The sequence below is a fragment of the Nothobranchius furzeri genome, chromosome 8 (assembly GCF_043380555.1).
Source record: "Nothobranchius furzeri strain GRZ-AD chromosome 8, NfurGRZ-RIMD1, whole genome shotgun sequence".
NCBI lineage: Eukaryota > Metazoa > Chordata > Actinopteri > Cyprinodontiformes > Nothobranchiidae > Nothobranchius > Nothobranchius furzeri.
The window spans coordinates 56903624-56920319 of NC_091748.1; the positions used below are offsets into that span (position 1 = coordinate 56903624).

Consider the following 16696-nt stretch of genomic DNA (forward strand, 5'->3'; position numbering starts at 1 on the left):
GCAAAAACAAGCACTGGTTTTATTGTTTATTATTTTTTCCCATATCTTGCTTAATTTCACACTTTCATACTATAATGGTGAACAACAGTTTGGCGAGTGAATAAAAATGTTTGTAACTGTAAAACAATCATGTGTTTTAATAAAATGTAGACTTACAGAACCCCAAAGTACTTTTGTAACAATTTAAGTAACATTTTCCATCCTTATTATTGCACATAAAATGTTTAAACAACACAATTCCCCTTAATCCTCATCCCAATCCTGTGACACAAAATGTCATTGTGTAAGTGAGACAACATCTAAAGGACAAATTAAAGACAAGTGTGATCCCATCTTTGGGTAAAGAGTACTTTATGTAGTGAAAAGTGCTGTGCAACATGGTCTAATGTCTATTTTATAGTTTAGAGTGTATTTAAACCGATCCACAAACATCATCTGGCACCTGAAAATGTTCAAGTACAGCACATGATTTCACTAAATACCCACTGCTAACTAAAGCACATACTCTACTGAATCATAACAAAACAGCACAACTAATATTTATGACGGTGAAAAACAGTGTACTAGAAATGAACGAGTGATGATAATGCACTTTCTTCATGATTCATCAAACCAAGCAGGTGAGGGTACAGCAGCACGTATCACATGAAGACCGTTTGCAGTAAACATGTTTCCTGTGACACTGCTGATCCCTGCAGGATTGTTGGTTCCACGTCTCACATTAGATCTGTCTCGCTGCCTGCTCGTCTCTGAGGGACCTGGACAGACATGCCTTTTATCTGTGTGAGGAGAAGGCGGCACACAGAGCAAGGAGGACACATCTCCTATATGGCTCAGTACGCAGACGGGCTTTTAAAGCAATCGAACACCTCCTCCAGGTCGCCATCTCCACATGTGTCTCCACATCTATGGGAGGAAGAAGTTGATCCTCTGCGGTATGGACTTGCATCCTTGGGCTGAGAACAGTCTCTCCTCCTTGGGGACATACAGCATTGCCTTGGCCACCTCATCCAGCGTTGCCTCATCCGTCTCGAGACCCCAGGCTATGTAGGCATCTCGTGCACAGAGTTTTACATGTCGATACTCCAGAGGAAGAAACGGCACATAGAAATCAATTAGGTGACCTGACATGAGCGCACTCTGGGCAAACCCACCTGAATGGCACAGAAAGAAACTTTATTACTCAAAGTGACATAACAGATAAGAGAAATAAACAAAACCTGCTCACTTTGCCCTCACCTTGTGACTCCATAGTTTCAGCTCGAAGTCGATGTTCCAGATCTTCCATACCGATGTCCTCTCGATTCTGACCAGAGTGCCAGAAGTCCAGCGCGACGTCGTTGATCGCTGCACCGCCAATGTTGCTGGAGTGATAACAGACAATTCTTCTGTTAAAAGCTGCAGTCTCACTGAAGCTGTTTTACACACATTTTTAGTTTTCACACTGTTTTATTCTAATAAAAAAATATATATAAAACTTTTGTTATGTTTGACTAAAAGTTTTTTCTTCAAAAACCTGACATGAGTCATTTAGGAGAAGAAAACTCTATAAATAAGGCCAACGGTGACAGACCCCTCTATCATCACTTGTGAGATGTCACAACAGAAATCCAGAGGTGTGAGCTGTGGTGTGTGTGAGACCCAGATTCAACCTGAGGAAGAGGAAGATGGCTCTACGGTAGGTGACTCCATCCACGTTGTCATAGTGATCCATGTAGGGCTTGATAGCATCAATGAGTCCTGGGTGGAGCTTTTCAGCCTCGTCGAAGATGAACAGCGTCTGTGGGCAGCGCAGCACCATGTCTCGGATGGCCTCCCTCAGCTGGCCCTGGATACGGAGAAGAGGAGCTGATTCATCAGTAAAAGAAAAGGAAATCAAATAAATCAAGACTCAGATCTGACACTAATCAGATTTTATTCATGGTAAATATGCATGTTTTAGGTGATGTGTCTTTAGATATTTAAAAAAAACAATACACGAAAAAAATAAACATACAAAGTTCAGTAATAAAAATGAGGCAATCATCTTTCTGTAATTTTCAGTCGTGATACAGGAACAAATCTTAATAAAAAATGATATAAAACACTTTTTTACATTATTTATGAAACTCCAATTAAAAACAGTAACCATTAAAATTATTAACTGGTATATTTTTGTGCAACATTACTACTTAAACAGCATTATGAAACCTCTCAAAGTGATTGTGTAAAACTGAGGGGACCAAGCTGATACCTGCGGCCTGGTTGGATAAACGCCAGGTTCCAAACATCCATGTATACCATCCACGTATGCTCGGTTACAACATTAGGACTAAACATCTGACTGAGCACACAGGCTCAGTCCCAAGAGCACATTCACCATGTTCTTGGCATGCTCTGACCATCTCCCTGCCAAGTGGGCTCTGCGTGTCTCACCTTGTACGTGTCCACCAGCCTGGCGTGTGGGAAGTGGAACGGGGCGATAAACAAACGAACGCACTCGCTCTTCACCCCGTCCCGGTACAGGTTATCGGCGATAATCCGGGCCACGAAGTTCTTTCCAGTTCCGGACCAGCCGTGAAATGAGAGCGTCAGAGGCTTGTTGGACTCCGGGCTGTTGATGAAACCTTGCACGGCTTTAAGAACCACAGACTGGGCCAGGTGCTGACCATGAAGCTTGGTCCGAAGGTCCTTGGCCAAACCTGAACAGCGACAACACAAACACACAATAAACAACTCTGCCTGCCTTTAACAAAGTTCGACAATGGGTTTGATAAAAGAATTTGATGCTGAAATGTAAAGAGAAAAGCACAGGCGCTCCTAATTCTGGTGTCATGGTCATCCTGCAACGACGGCACAATTAAAATACACAAATAAATTTAGATCTAATTAAAAATACAAATTATTTTCAAATTTAAGAATCAGAACAAAGACAAAGTTAAAGGCTGAGCATTTACAGCGCATCATATGGAAATATTCATTCAAAGGGTGAAGAATACATGAAAGTTGTCAATTTTGATTTAAAAGTCACTAGAGTTGGGGCACATTTCAGGTCACAAGTAAGCTGATTCCATCTGTGTGCAGCATAGTAGCTAAAAGCAGCTTCACCCTGTTCGGTTCTACCAGCTGACTGCTTCCTACGGATCTCAGCGCCCTGCTGGGTGTTCTGGCTCCATGCCCCTGAGTGATTTATAAACTAGTAGAAGCACTTTGAAATTGATTCTGTAATTTACTGGTAACGCCTTCTCCAAATCCACAAAACATATGTAGACTGGTTGGGCAAATTCTCACGCACCATCCAGGATCCCTCTAAGGGTATAGAGCATCAACAACCCGATGGACCCTCCTCTCCAGAACCCCTGAATAGACCTTACCAGGAAGGCTCTGGAGTGTGATCCCCCTGTAGTTGGAACACATCCTGCGGTCCCCCTTTTTAAACAAGGGGACCACCACCCCGGTCTGCCAGTCCAGTGGGACTGCTCCCGATGTCCACGCGATATTGCAGAGCTGCATCAGCCAACACAGCCCCACAACATCCAGAGCCTTAAGGAACTCTGGGCAGATCTCATCCACCCCTGGAGCCTTGCCACAGAGGAGCTTTTAAACCACCTCAGTGACCTCAGCACCAGAGATTTGAGAGGCCAACCCAAAGTCCCCAGACTGCTTCCTCACTGGAAGACGTGTCGGTGGGATTGAGGAGATCTTCGAAGTATTCTGCCCACCGATCCACAACGCCCTGAAGTAGAGGTCAGCAGCCCACCGTCTCCCCACTATAGTGTTGGTAGCACACTGCCAACATTATCTGGGTTAAAAACTATATTAGTTGATTTTATTATCACAAAACAGTTTTAAAGTGACCACCACTGATAAGAAATCACACATTTGCACTAGAGACTGAAGCAGCAAAACGGCTACAAGGCTAATCAATTTTCCAGAAGAAAAAAAACTAAACAAAAAAAACCTTTCAGCTCAATTTCTCCTCTGTGGAGAAAGAATCAATACAATCAAACATTTTCTGGTTCTTTGTCATGGATGTTCAGAGTGTTTTGAGAAGATCCAGATCAACAAAGTATTTAAATTGAGTTCTTTGTGCTTTATCTTCCAAAGGCCAACAGGCGAGGAGTTACCTGTGATGTTGTTGGTTATCCTGCAGTCTCCAGACTCGCAGCACTGCCCCAAGCTACAGTACCACTGATGCAGCACACCCATGTAGTCCTGGGGAAAGCCTGGCCACAGCTCCCTGGTAGGAACTGACCACCACAAGACTGATATTAGATTTTATTACAACGCCACGATCATCAGATTATCTAATAATGAGTCAAGACTGAAACATGGAGGCTGTTCAGAGGAACAGCACGTCGACCAAACCATCAAGCTATGCAACACTGAATCATGTTAGAATAACCGCGTTTCCGCCTCACCTTGCTGTGTGGCATCGTCCTGGTTGGGCTGACACTCCCCCTCCCATATGTTGCAGTAAATGTAATTAAAATAATAGGTAGAAACGTTACTAATGCTGTCGAAGTGGAAGAAATCGGCCTCTGCGTGTACAGCGCAGACGAGCAGCAGCAACCACCGCGCTAACATCGGGGAGCGGTAGGAAGACACTACCCAGCGGTTCTCTCCCATTTACTTAAACCCGGCGAGTCTTTACCGGCGGGTTTCGTAGCGTGTTGCGTAGTCCTTCTGCCCTCATGTCCCAGATAAACATAGCAGACGAGAAGCACTTGTTTTTATTACCCAACGGTGGTTAACACCGCCCGTCCAGGAGGGGGCGGGCACTTCCGCGTTCCTAAGTCTACTTTCTTGTAGACTTCACGGTCTTTATTCCATATTTGATAAATACTGTAGAAACTTAGCCTAGTCAATTTAAATCCCATGAAGTTTTAATTCTACACCGTTGTAATAAAACATTTAGACCCAGCTGTAACTATAATGCCTGACCTCTTTACATTGAAGGTCGACTAGAAATCCACCGTAGCAGCATCAGAACCCTGGGCCTCGAGGGTTAATGTCCCATGTGTTTTGTTTCCTCTGCTCCAACTGGAATCGTTTTGTCCAGTATGTACAGTCTGTGGCTCCAACACATTAATGTATGCATCACTGTTGGCATCCCCAACATATTAATGTCGATGCTCCAACACGTCTGATTCAGTGGTTATATAACCTTATCAGCTGACCATAAAGCTCTAGATGCACTCTACTGAGTTTCAGCCTCACTAACGCTCCACCCAAGCAGTAATATTTCAGGCAAGCCTCATTTTTCATCATGCTTCTGCTGACACCAAACCATTTAAGCTCCAGGTACTACAGGCATAACAGGCAGACTGGATGTGTCTTTTTGTAAATTGCACTATTAGGGCATGAGCTCTTCAGTGTTAAAGCTTTAGTATCAGGAGCCTCTTCTGCATCCTGCACTGACGGTCCATATTGGTGGAGTTTTTCATCTGTGCAGCAGGGAAGTTTTTGTACAGGACTTTTATTTCACAAGAACTTTAGTAACAACACATTTAGATACAATAACAACACATTTAGATACAATTTCAAGACTTTATTGCAATTTTTTTTTAAATCAAAATTTTATCTCAAATCTGTTCTGACAATTTTAAATGATTGACAGACATCTGCACTCCACCTCAGCACTGGAAACCTAAAAAAAATAAAAGTTTATTACAAGAGGGTGGGGTAATCAGAAGTTTAAAGTCAAAGATTTACTGACCAAACTGCCTCAGACAAAAATGGAACGGTAAGGGGTTATAATCAATGATAGTCATTTGGCAGAATCTTGTCATCACTGGCACAACAGTCTGCAGTTTAGCATCTAAAGCTATTTTCCACATTTAGACACTTACCACTTTTAGAGTCCTGAGGAAAAGAAAAAAATATAACAAAATCAATACAAGTGCATAATTTGTTGATCAAAATTTAAGTTACTGGGCTGCTCAGCAACAGATCTGTCCACATTGCAGTTCAGGTCAGACATTTGTCAAACATCACTGAACCCAAGTTTAGCCTTCCAACTTAAGACTTTCTTACCCAAGATGGTGTTCTTTGTCAAGCATCACGCATCAGTTCAGAGTGAGCCTCAACCCTAACAAGATGGTAACATTAGTCAAACAAAGACATCAGGTGGTGACATGGAGACTTCTGCACTGACCAGATCAGCTAGAGCTAAAAACACCCTCATAGTTAAGTCAGGCTTCATACACTCATCACATAGGCCAGAGTTCAGATGAGGCTCCAGTAATTGTGACCTTCTCACCCAGGTGAACCACTCTCTTCTGGTCACCTGGGCCTAACATGCCAAGAAAGTAATTTACAAACTCACCGTCAACCAACATCAAGGTCAATTTCTGGTCTCCCCCCAACACGTGCTGTGAATAACCAAATGTCACTTTAGTCGATAATTTAATACAATGCCTAATTTACAAACAGAAAACTCAGATCAGAATAATTGACTAATTTCCTCAACTGGATCAGCGACCTGATTCAAACTCATCCCATCTGAACAGCCACAACTCAGAATGACTAGATAAACATGCTTACCATCACAGCCGATTTCTATCCCGAGGTGCAGGTGCCTGGGGTGAGGTGGAGAGATCTAATTAATAGTCTTTTACAATTCAGGCAAAAGCAGACAGCTGCAGTTGACAGATCAGATAGGAGCGAAAGACGTGATATTCTTCACGGTAAATCTGCTGAACTATGCACTCATCACCTCCGTGTTGAGCATTATTGTAATAAAAAAGTATTAATCTCACCTTCCACATTGACCGCTAGAAGATCTGAAACATAAAACAAAGTCGTAAGAACCCCTCAACTGTTAAATTACTACAGCAGCCAGGGAGACTGACATCAGATAGGAGCGAAAGAAGTGATATTCTTCACGGTAAATCTGCTGAACTATGCACTCATCATTGTGTCATGCTTTACTTTACACACTGCAGTTCAAACAGACGTACCTGCATTTGATTTTACTTTAAAAACCAGAAGAAAAGCACACCAAAGCCACCTGCAGGACGAAAAGAGAATTTAACAAAAGCCAATACTATAAATTCAAGTGTGCAGCCTTTGAAACTGCATCAGAGCAAAGTCATCTTTCATTCTTTTTCAGAGAGATTCCCATTGCTTTTAACATAATCATCACTGACAAGTTTTGTCAATAGACCACTACAAAACAAATTGTTAATTACCTGCGAGTAGGTCAGCTTTGATCAGAGTCGAATCTGCAAAGGGAATAGATGAAATTAAAATCTTAAAAAAAAAACCCTGTTTAACCTGCAAAGGCAGATTTTTTTAAGTGCCTCAGATCAAATGATGAAGGTGGTTACAAGTCATCATCCAGCCCGTCAAGAGTAGCAAATATTGGTCATCACTGCAGCACAGATGTCATTAAGCAGATTAATGCTTCCTGAGGAGTCTGAATAAAGTGGTTGTACGTTTCTTTAAAACTAGAGGGTTGTCCTTTAAGTAAAGGGTTTCTAGCTACACACCACATGGACAGGAAACACCTCAGGAAGACAAACCCACTTGCACACTTAAAGAGATGACCTTACCTTTATTCTACTGGTCCTTCAAGTATCCAGCTGTTGAAACCCTGCAGAAACATTTCTCATTAGCACGCTACAGATTTTATTAAAATAAAATGCATCAATAACAAAAGCCTCATTTATAAAATCCTCAGAAATCTTTTCTGACCACTACTCTTATAGAATTTAATCATTGACTTTTCAGCATTAAAATAAGCAGTTTATTAATCCAACTCACCTGCATAGCAAAAGCTGATCTTTAAACATAAGTATGTCCATCTGAACCTAAGAACGAAATATATTTTAATCCCGTGATGACTATATTGCAGTAAGACATTAAAACAGACCACTTTTAAACCTAGGAATGTGTATACAACCTAAGGACAACCATGGTGTGCGCAGCTAAAATAACCGGCCTGCACCACCTTTAAGTTATTCCATGGAGTCAGGGGTGTTGGATTTTCATCACATTCATTCAGATGTCCCTACCAACACATGTTTCATCATGTAACCATGGAACTAGTTAATTCAAGGCAGCTATGCTCCTGTAAGTCAGGAACAGCACGAAAAGCTAGCTAGCGCCACGGCTAATGAGCACGTGGTTGAAGGCCTGCTGTAATTCATTCAGATAACCCGTTAAAAGTTAACGATGCGTGGCTACTTATTGACAAATAAAAAACTCACATAAGTCAAACTGGAGAACAGTAAAATAAAGAAGCGCTAAAAATCATCCGATAAAACCAACATGGGTTACCTGGTAAAGGAGAGCGAAGTGAGATCGAGAAGAGTGCGCAGAAGGTTTTTATAGACTGTCGCGCAAAGGCTTATGGGAAGAAAAAGAGGGTTAGCGACCCCTACTGGCCAAACCGATAAGGTATTATCCTTCATAACAAAATGGGGCCTTCTCCTGCATCTATTTTATTCGACCCTAAATTAATATTTACTTCCTTTGTGGGTTTTGACCTTTTTTATACCTAAATGGCCACAGACATTCACAAAATGTATCAGATGTATTTGATTTGGACCATTTCACAAGCACTTTGTGTTTATAGGAAAGATGAACAACTAAACCTCACTTTGATTAAGACTTGAAAACATATATAGAACCATAACCTGATTAAATAACACAAAAGTTCTTATTTTAATCAATTAATCAACTACTGATCAATAAAAAAAATGTATAAAGATAAAATGCTAAAATCGTATGAGTTAGTGAGTTGAGGATGGAGGATTAATTTTTTAGTAGTGATATTATTTGTGGAAGACAGAGAGCGGTTTATTTTTTGTGTATAAGGCTATTTTGTACTCTTTATTTATTTGGTCTTAGTTAAAGGGGGTAGGCCATATAAGATTTTTTTCTTCTTCCTCCCCCTATTACACTTGAATGCTTATATTCTAATTTGAAGTTTGTATATTTAAACTTTGAGTGAAATAAATTATTGAATTGAAATAGTTTCAAAACCCTGCTGCTCAAGAGGGCAGCTTTTGAAATTAAATGTGAAATAAGAGCACACAGAAATGTCTTTTCATATAGATGAATGCTTATGCACAAAAACCAGATACCATAAATATTTGACTTTTTAAAATCTTAATTCTTATTTTTCTCCCATTTTATATATTTTTTAAATCTTTTTTTGTTATTTTTTGTGAAGCACCTCATGATTTATATAGCTCTAAATAACAACTCTTTTTTTCTTCTTCTTAAAGGCATGCAGCTGTATTCACCTGTAGTGACATCTATGGAGTGTCCCATCCAAAAGACAAGTCATCCCAGGAATTACCTCAAGGAGATTTAATTTTATGCATCAATAAACAGGAGAATTGGATACAATCAATGGCTATGATAAGGAAATAAAAATACATTTGTTTTGATTTGCTCTCTATCAGGCAATACTGAGATATACTGAAATGAATGGCAAGGCCTCTGTTTAATAGGTCGTACTCGTACAAAAGACAGAACATCGAGGGGAAATAAAACAAAACCATGGCTTCAGATGTATTTGATTTGGACCATTTCACAAGCACTTTGTGTTTATAGGAAAGATGAACAACTAAACCTCACTTTGATTAAGACTTGAAAACATATATAGATCCATAACCTGATTAAATAACACAAAAGTTCTCATTTTAATCAATTAAAGGGCAATAAAGAATAATAAAACAAGAATAAGATAATAAATTGGTTTAAGCTCATTGTATCAAGTGAACCCTTTTAAAAATATATATCTACAGGTAACTCAGATTTCATTGGTGTTAGATTCAACGTGTTACTTCCAAACAAAAATATTAAGTGATGGTTAAAAAAAGGGGGAGTCCAGCAGGTAAAAATAGCCTTTTGTGGTAGGTAACTTTGTAAAAAATAATATATGAACCTATATATACCTATATATCTAGACAGATATATAGAGATAATTACAAAATGACATTTTGGAGTAATTTAAACACAGTTTTGACTTTAGGGGGACTTTGAAACCACTGCTGTGTTCTGGTTGCTTTCTGGTGAGAAATAAAACAAGAACAAGGATATGCAGAACGTAAGACTGTTTTAACGCTAATCGTGGAAGTGGTGTGCAGAAAAACAAAAAAAAAACATGTAAACAATCATTTTGTTCATAGATGCCTTCGGTTAACACGGAGAAGACCATTCACCCTCCAGCTGAAACTCCCTTTAGCTTTTTCTTCCAAACCTCATTTTTGGCATACCCGACAGCAAAGCTTCAAACTGAATTGCATATGTTCTTATTAAATAGATCTCCCATCTGATATCCAGTGTGTTTAGATGCCATGGCTGATGTAGGACTTTGCTTCTGGTTCAGGTCAACGCTTAAGACACAAACTCATGTGAATGAGCACAAAAAAGGCCAAAATAACTAAAACATCAAGGCTAAATGGAATGATTCCTAAAGATGTAAAGCCATCAAGTTCATATCTCTAACAGTTTCACACTATTGCCAGAAAAGAAACATTCAAAATAAAAAAGAATATATATTTATATTTCCACCATATGTATATCTATGTATAAACATCGGCTTTAAGCAGAGAACTTCTCTCCCACCCCTCAACGATTCATCTGCTCGTCTGTTATAAGGCTGTCAGACTGCGGGAGGGGGCAGCAGCCTCATCTTTCCTCAGTCACCAGATTCCCTGAGATGTAGAGCGCCGTCTTATTCACCAAGATGGACTTAAATTGTACACCATCAACCACAAATCTTCTTGCTCCCCCTCCTGAAATACCAAAGGAAAACAAGTGCTGCTCTGGATCGTCTTGTGTTCTGTCGACGGGTGATTGTGGAGCTGACGGAGGGAGTCGGGAGCCATCGACTCTGCGCTGCAGTCTCATATTGGGAGGTGGCTGGTTTCAGGGGCCAGCAGAGATGAAATTACCCAGATATGAAGAAAAGATTTACTAATATTCAGGTTACATCGTTGATGCTTTCATTCATTTTTTTAAGTCAAATGCAAAGCAGTGTACATGTTCAATCAGTCATCCCAAGGCTTGGATAAGAAGTGGTTTATGCAAAAGAGTTCTTATAAAGACTCTTGCGTGTGCACATTTCTTTTTGCACATGTTTGTGTCCATCAGCGTGCTGTGGTCTTCTCAGTGCCTCTGGGAGGCCAATCTATTTAAAAGCGGCTCATCGTAGATCCAGCACTCCCCGTCCTCGTGGAAAAGCTAAAGAAACGACAAAAATTCACACCAGGTTAATTATAAATGATTGTTAAAGAAACGAAAACAAGACTACAGCTGAAAAAAATTGAGTTTTATTATTTATTTTTGTACGGCACTAGCTGTTTTCCCACCAGGGCTGGGTCGGTCCCGCCCAGGTAAGGTATTAACTGTTCACATCTGGGTAGCCTGGGTTTTTTTCTGCTCACTTCCCAAGGTGGTCTGCTTCGGTCTGAACTAACCCAACACACCCACTGCCAACTGATTGGCCGACTCAAATTCATGCCTATCATTAGGGGGAGCCTCTGACTGGCAGGTAGAATCAGCCAGCAGGGGGCTTCCTGCATGCGCAATTCATTATTCTGGATGCTGAGAAGTAAACATCGTCTCTGACTGAAACCACCCCCATCTCTTTTCTTCTGTTTCTCTCTCACTGAGATGTGCTGTGAGGCATGTGCATGAGCACGCACGCACACACAAACTAGGCTTTACAAGAGTGTGTGAACAAACCCTATTGGTGCGGGACTCGGACCGACGCCACCCAGCCCGGACTGGACCAGGCAGCATTTCACAAAGAGCATGTAGGTATTTCTAAGTGAAAAGATGTGTGTTATGGTGCCTACACATTAGCGGCGGCACGGTTGGGTACGGGACTGGTATTTGGTTTCACACATGGGTCAGGTATGCGTTCAAGTCTGAGCCAGCTCTTTCTTTCAGACCTCCTCCTCAGCGGCCCGACTGGGATCGAGGTGACACTACATACTGATTGGCTGGCTGAAATTACGCCCATCACCACCGACTAGCGAGTAGAATGAGCCAGTGGGGGTGTGGGGGGTGTTCCCGCATGCACGATTCATTTTCATTCTGGATGTTATTAAGTACACTTCTCTGTCTGTAGCACGAAGCTGCTGCTCAGTGGGAACAGGGGAAAAGAGAGAGAGAGAGAGCTGTGTGTGTGTCCCTGTCCTCTTATCGGAGCTCTTGCCCCAATGAGCCGATAGGACAGCTGCTCAGAGGAGAAAGCTCTGTGTGTGTGTGTGTGTGTGTGTGTGTGTGTGTGTGTGTGTGTGTGTGCGTGCGTGGGTGGCCCTCCCCAGACTGCACCGACGCTAATGTATAAGTGACATAGTGTCCTGTTAATGTGGTCCAGAAGCCTCACCCTGGTCTCCCACTGCTGCTCCTTCTCTTTCCTCTCTCTGGCTTCGGCTCTTTGCTTCTCCTCCAGCCGGTGTTTGGCTTCTGTTGCTGCTTCGATGTCTTTTAGCTTCAGGTTCACAGTCACATCTCTCCATAATCTAGTGCAACAGAATCAGATGTCTTTCATTTTAGGTTGAATTTGATTCAAGAATTTATTGAGGACCGTTAATGTGGGTAAAGATTCTTCTCTCACCTTCGAGACTCGTACTCTAGCTGGTCCTCCAGCTTCCTCACTTTCTTCTTAATGATGCCAATTTTCTTAGTGTCAATGAACAATGTGTTTTCCTGAAATCACAGTAGAAGTATGTGTTAATTACTCCCTGACAGGATGCAAAATCTACTAAACACAATGGGTGTTTCTCAATGCCTGGGAACCTCGCCTTGATGAACTTGGTCCCACTCCAATTGCCGAGGAGATACGTCATTCGGAACCGCCAAGGCTGGTTCCAATGTTCATGTGCTACGTTTGTCTGCCGTTTAGCTAACTGACCAAGGATACATGGGAGGAGCCTTGTTGTCTTCTCAGAATACAGCGCAGTATTTTCAAAAGGATGGCGGATCAGAAGCTGGCAGCAGCAACTTCGGAGGAAAATTTCCAATTTAAATCCAAGTCAACTAATTGTAGCCATCGGCTGTTAGTTATGGTTGGTTAGTTGCTTAGTAGTTGCAGCTTTGGTGGCTAGCAGGTACTAACTCGCTTACACATTTAATTTGACCATTATATACATAATTTAAAAAGTAAAAGGCTCGTTATACATTTATATTGAAACTTATACGTATAAATATAAGTTTACCTCACGTGTCCCATGACACGAAGGACAGTGTCCTCATAATCAAGGTGCCTGACGTAAGGCACCTTGACATTGAGAAACACCCAGTGTCTCAGAATATCAGAAATCACATAACATTTAATGCTGGTGTTGATTCATTCTGCCTTTGCTTTAGTTACGAGGTAGAGCATGGCATGGCACGGTATGGTAGGGTGTAGTATCGTAGAACACTATACTACTAGCCTTGGTATCTAGACAAACCATAGCAGTAGCTAAAGATTTTGTTCTGCAGGACAGTCTAGCCACGCTTCATTGTAGCTTCAACAAATCTACCATTGGCTCGGCTAAGTATGGGCTGGGCCAATCACAGTGCTCCATGTTTGTAGTGAGATGCTGGATGGACTTAGCACCATTACAGCAGAGCTGCTTTTTTAAAAACGAAAATGGCACAGCTTTGATGGAACAAAGCAAAAAAAAAAAAAAAAAAAAAAAAAAAATATATATATATATATATATATATATATAGCGCTGGTTAGGATTGGCGTTGGCATCAAATTTGAACAATTTAGACATGGACCTTTCTCAGAGGTAAATCTTTGACCTTATATGGCAAACTGCCCCACTGACTGATTTTTATAGTGATGAATATATCACATTGTCCATTGCTCTGATTGGTCCCAGTGCTGTCCAATTGCACCCAGAGACGGTTGGAAAGACAACAGTAGATTCTACCTTAACTGAGTCTATGGGTAATGACCAGACTATACATTTACATAAATAGGATGGCTTGCACTCCTGGAGAGCAAATTTAATTATTTTAGTGTGCTACATTCTTGCCAAAGTACTAAAGACAATCTTAAAGAAAGAAGAAATAAAGTGCTTACTCCAGTCGCCCATTTGGCAAACATCACTCCATTCCACTCTCCTTCAATGGAGCAGAAGGACTTCTTGTCGTTTGGTGAACTGCAAAGTAAAACAAACTAATGTTATAGAAAAGTTGGATTTCATAAATTTTAATTTCAGGAAAAATCCACTTTGATCTTACAAAATCTCTGCTGTGATCCTGTGCTTCTTCCCTCCGTAGAAGGGTTTGGTGTGGAACACGATGTTGGCACTGTAGCCCGACTTGGAGCAGGAGATGTTGCACTCTCCACCCAGCTCCACCCACGGCACCGTCAGAATCGACCTGCAGAGATGGGCTCAGGTCAACAAACAGCCCTCAGCAGTCAGAGAGTGCACGCGCACGCGCACACACACACACACACACACACACACACACACACACACACACACACACACACACACACACACACCTGCCATATCCGTTAGGAAAGGTGAGAATGTAATGCTCATCATGCTCCAAACACGAAACACAACCTGGAAGAAGAGCAGAGGAAACTTGTTACAGCCCCATAATGCAGAGAGGAAAAGAAAATGCGCATCTGAGGTTTACCTTGACCAATGTTGTGGACACCGATAGACATGCCGAGGAACTTTGACTTGGTCCAGATGTGCGCGTTAAACTGGATCTTCTTACTTAAACACTCTGCGTAGAATGCAGAAACTACAGAGAGAAGACAGAAAACAATGAAGCAGCTTCTTTTGACCCTTCTTAAAACAAATCTGAGCCTAAGCAGGTCAAAGGTTCTGGCAGTGGAGCTGTGAAGGAGATTCTTTGGGTACTTACTGGGTGGGTGGTGAGAGACCTGCTCTGCCACAAAACTCACACTGTTGGGTGAAGACCAGGGAACTGGACCGTCTGATGCCGCCTCCTGCAGAGTCCAACAAAGCAGACGTCAGAAAGGCTGTGCAATTGTGGTATTTATACAAATCCAGATGAAGATTAATAATGATAACTCATTTGTGACATGATGGCAGATCTCACCGTATGTGGAGAAGGATCCTCCGTCTCAGTGGGGAGATCCCAGTGGCAGAAGAAGACTTCCCCCAGGATTGGGTTGTAGGGTTTCTTTGCCACCGAGCCTTTCCTCCCTGCGTGGAAAGCTGACAGGTACCACTTCACCACCTGCACCATGCGCTCTCTGGGCTCCGGCTGGTCAGCGATGCTAGAGAACGACCCCATGCAGCAGCGTTAACAGGACACTCACACATACTATCGGGCTGAATGGAGTAAAGGAAAAAGACATACCTCACAAACAAGTCGGGATGTGCAAAGAAGTCGGCGTACATTTCTAACAAAGATCTCCTCTCTAGGATGAAGGTAGGCAGGACCACCTGTAAAATACAACAGAGACAACGTTTTCAGGTGAATGTTGGAAATCTAAAGGAAGGGTCAGTTTCAGCAGGACAGAAGCAGAAAAACAGGTGCATACTTTGGTGAGGTCCATGCCCAAGCGGACTTGAGAGAGCAGATGCATGATGACGCTCTTGTGCTCTTCCACAGACTCCCCCTCACCGTCGTCATCACGGTCGTCATGGCTGTCAAACGGATCTAAAAACAGCAGCACAGGCCTCATGCAGTTGGTGAGTCGTGGCTGTGTGGTTACATCTCGTGTTTCGCAGAGAGAAACAGCAAAACCTTTTCCTCTCCTTTTGTACTTTTAGGAAATTCTGAATAAAACAAGCCTCAATTAACTTTTGAGATCCATGAACGTCTGGTTTATATCACCTCTAACCTCTACTATCCATTCCATTCACGTGATATTTTCCCCCTTTTCTCTGTAGAAGATGATAACGACAGATCAACTTTCATTGCGACTTTTCAAGTAAAAAGGAACTTTTTCCTTCGCTTTCCTTTAACATTTGTCTTTCGAAGATGGTTTTGACCTGCTGGTACTAAGAAACGTACATTCTGACCTTCATATCCAAGACGTTCATTCATCACAAACGGCCACAATAATGAGTGTTTTCACCTGCGTCTGTGGTGCCGTTGGACATGGATGAGTTGAGGGACTCGGTGGTGTTGGGCCGCTTCAACGTTGTCTCGTCATTAGCAGCAGGTGAGGCGGCGGGGGGTCCTGAGGAGCTGGGGCGGGGTGTAAAACAGGAGAGTTAGAGAGAAAAGTAGAAGATGGGAGGATAAAGGAGTTAAAAGTACATTAAAACTTTGTAGTGAGCCGTTTATGCAGGTGGATTTTATGCACTCTAAGCTTTTCCCCCACCTGAGATGCTGAGCTCTGTAATGACAGTGTTGCTTACATGCTACTAAACAACCGCTCTATAGCAGGATGCTCTGGTTGCAGGATGTGTGTGTGTGTGTGTGTGTGTGTGTGTGTGTGTGTGTGTGTGTGGGGGGGTGTGACAATACACTCACTCTGCGCAGTGTTTGGGTGAAGTGCTGCTCTGGTAGTACTCATCAGCATCATAAAATTCATCCTCGCTGGAGGAGTAAGAGAAGTCTGGCACAGGGTGGGAGGGCAGAGGGATAAGAGTTGGAGAGGCGACGCCGCTGCTGGGGCCCGACGGTCCGCTCCCTATCAGAACACGGGTCAGACACGGTCATTCTTCAAACGAGATGGAGAACAAGCTCTTTTAATCAAATCAAGACTGAGAAACTGAGTTGCAAGATGTGAAGAGAAAACCTTGAGCCTTCC

The 16696-nt window shown here is 42.2% G+C and overlaps 2 protein-coding genes and 6 non-coding genes across 17 annotated transcripts in view; all 8 read right to left on the reverse strand.

The window, feature by feature from the left end:
- Positions 1-14: 14 nt before the first annotated feature.
- Positions 15-5074, reverse strand: tor3a (torsin family 3, member A). Its single transcript, XM_070554161.1, has 6 exons — positions 4401-5074; positions 4107-4229; positions 2416-2681; positions 1653-1828; positions 1240-1364; positions 15-1154 (listed from the first exon to the last, which is right to left on the reverse strand). Exons 1-6 carry the CDS (start codon positions 4606-4608, stop codon positions 907-909), a joined length of 1146 nt encoding a protein of 381 aa, XP_070410262.1. The 5' UTR covers positions 4609-5074; the 3' UTR covers positions 15-906.
- A 441-nt stretch (positions 5075-5515) lies between these two features.
- The window catches only part of osbpl9 (oxysterol binding protein-like 9), a 43235-nt gene continuing 32054 nt past the window's right edge, over positions 5516-16696 (reverse strand). For 6 of the 10 annotated variants that reach the window (XM_054752390.2, XM_054752387.2, XM_070554158.1 and 3 more), the window contains 21 exons: positions 16417-16576; positions 16016-16128; positions 15476-15594; positions 15292-15377; positions 15028-15208; positions 14830-14914; positions 14596-14706; positions 14456-14519; positions 14188-14328; positions 14027-14105; positions 12566-12657; positions 12335-12470; positions 8263-11181; positions 7747-7793; positions 7536-7576; positions 7173-7205; positions 6942-6991; positions 6741-6764; positions 6526-6560; positions 6308-6353; positions 5516-6070 (listed from right to left, as the gene is read on the reverse strand). In XM_054752390.2, coding sequence (XP_054608365.2) covers positions 11107-11181; positions 12335-12470; positions 12566-12657; positions 14027-14105; positions 14188-14328; positions 14456-14519; positions 14596-14706; positions 14830-14914; positions 15028-15208; positions 15292-15377; positions 15476-15594; positions 16016-16128; positions 16417-16576 — 1442 coding nt within the window. In that variant the 3' untranslated portion in view covers positions 5516-6070; positions 6308-6353; positions 6526-6560; ... (4 more) ...; positions 7747-7793; positions 8263-11106. Of the gene's footprint in view, positions 6071-6307; positions 6354-6525; positions 6561-6740; positions 6765-6941; positions 6992-7172; positions 7206-7535; positions 7577-7746; positions 7794-8192; positions 11182-12334; positions 12471-12565; positions 12658-14026; positions 14106-14187; positions 14329-14455; positions 14520-14595; positions 14707-14829; positions 14915-15027; positions 15209-15291; positions 15378-15475; positions 15595-16015; positions 16129-16416; positions 16577-16696 lie in introns of all 10 variants that reach the window. The other 4 variants (XM_054752386.2, XM_054752388.2, XM_070554157.1 and 1 more) reach the window with 4 other exon arrangements.
- LOC129152340 (small nucleolar RNA SNORD47) lies at positions 5704-5779 on the reverse strand. Its single transcript, XR_008558955.1, has one exon. It is a non-coding gene; the product is annotated as a small nucleolar RNA SNORD47 (small nucleolar RNA).
- LOC129152345 (small nucleolar RNA SNORD78) lies at positions 5918-5981 on the reverse strand. Its single transcript, XR_008558960.1, has one exon. It is a non-coding gene; the product is annotated as a small nucleolar RNA SNORD78 (small nucleolar RNA).
- On the reverse strand, positions 6627-6706 carry LOC129152343 (small nucleolar RNA snR60/Z15/Z230/Z193/J17). The gene has a single exon (XR_008558958.1). It is a non-coding gene; the product is annotated as a small nucleolar RNA snR60/Z15/Z230/Z193/J17 (small nucleolar RNA).
- On the reverse strand, positions 6827-6907 carry LOC129152342 (small nucleolar RNA snR60/Z15/Z230/Z193/J17). Its single transcript, XR_008558957.2, has one exon. It is a non-coding gene; the product is annotated as a small nucleolar RNA snR60/Z15/Z230/Z193/J17 (small nucleolar RNA).
- On the reverse strand, positions 7055-7135 carry LOC129152347 (small nucleolar RNA SNORD79). Its single transcript, XR_008558962.2, has one exon. It is a non-coding gene; the product is annotated as a small nucleolar RNA SNORD79 (small nucleolar RNA).
- Positions 7945-8026, reverse strand: LOC129152341 (small nucleolar RNA SNORD74). Its single transcript, XR_008558956.1, has one exon. It is a non-coding gene; the product is annotated as a small nucleolar RNA SNORD74 (small nucleolar RNA).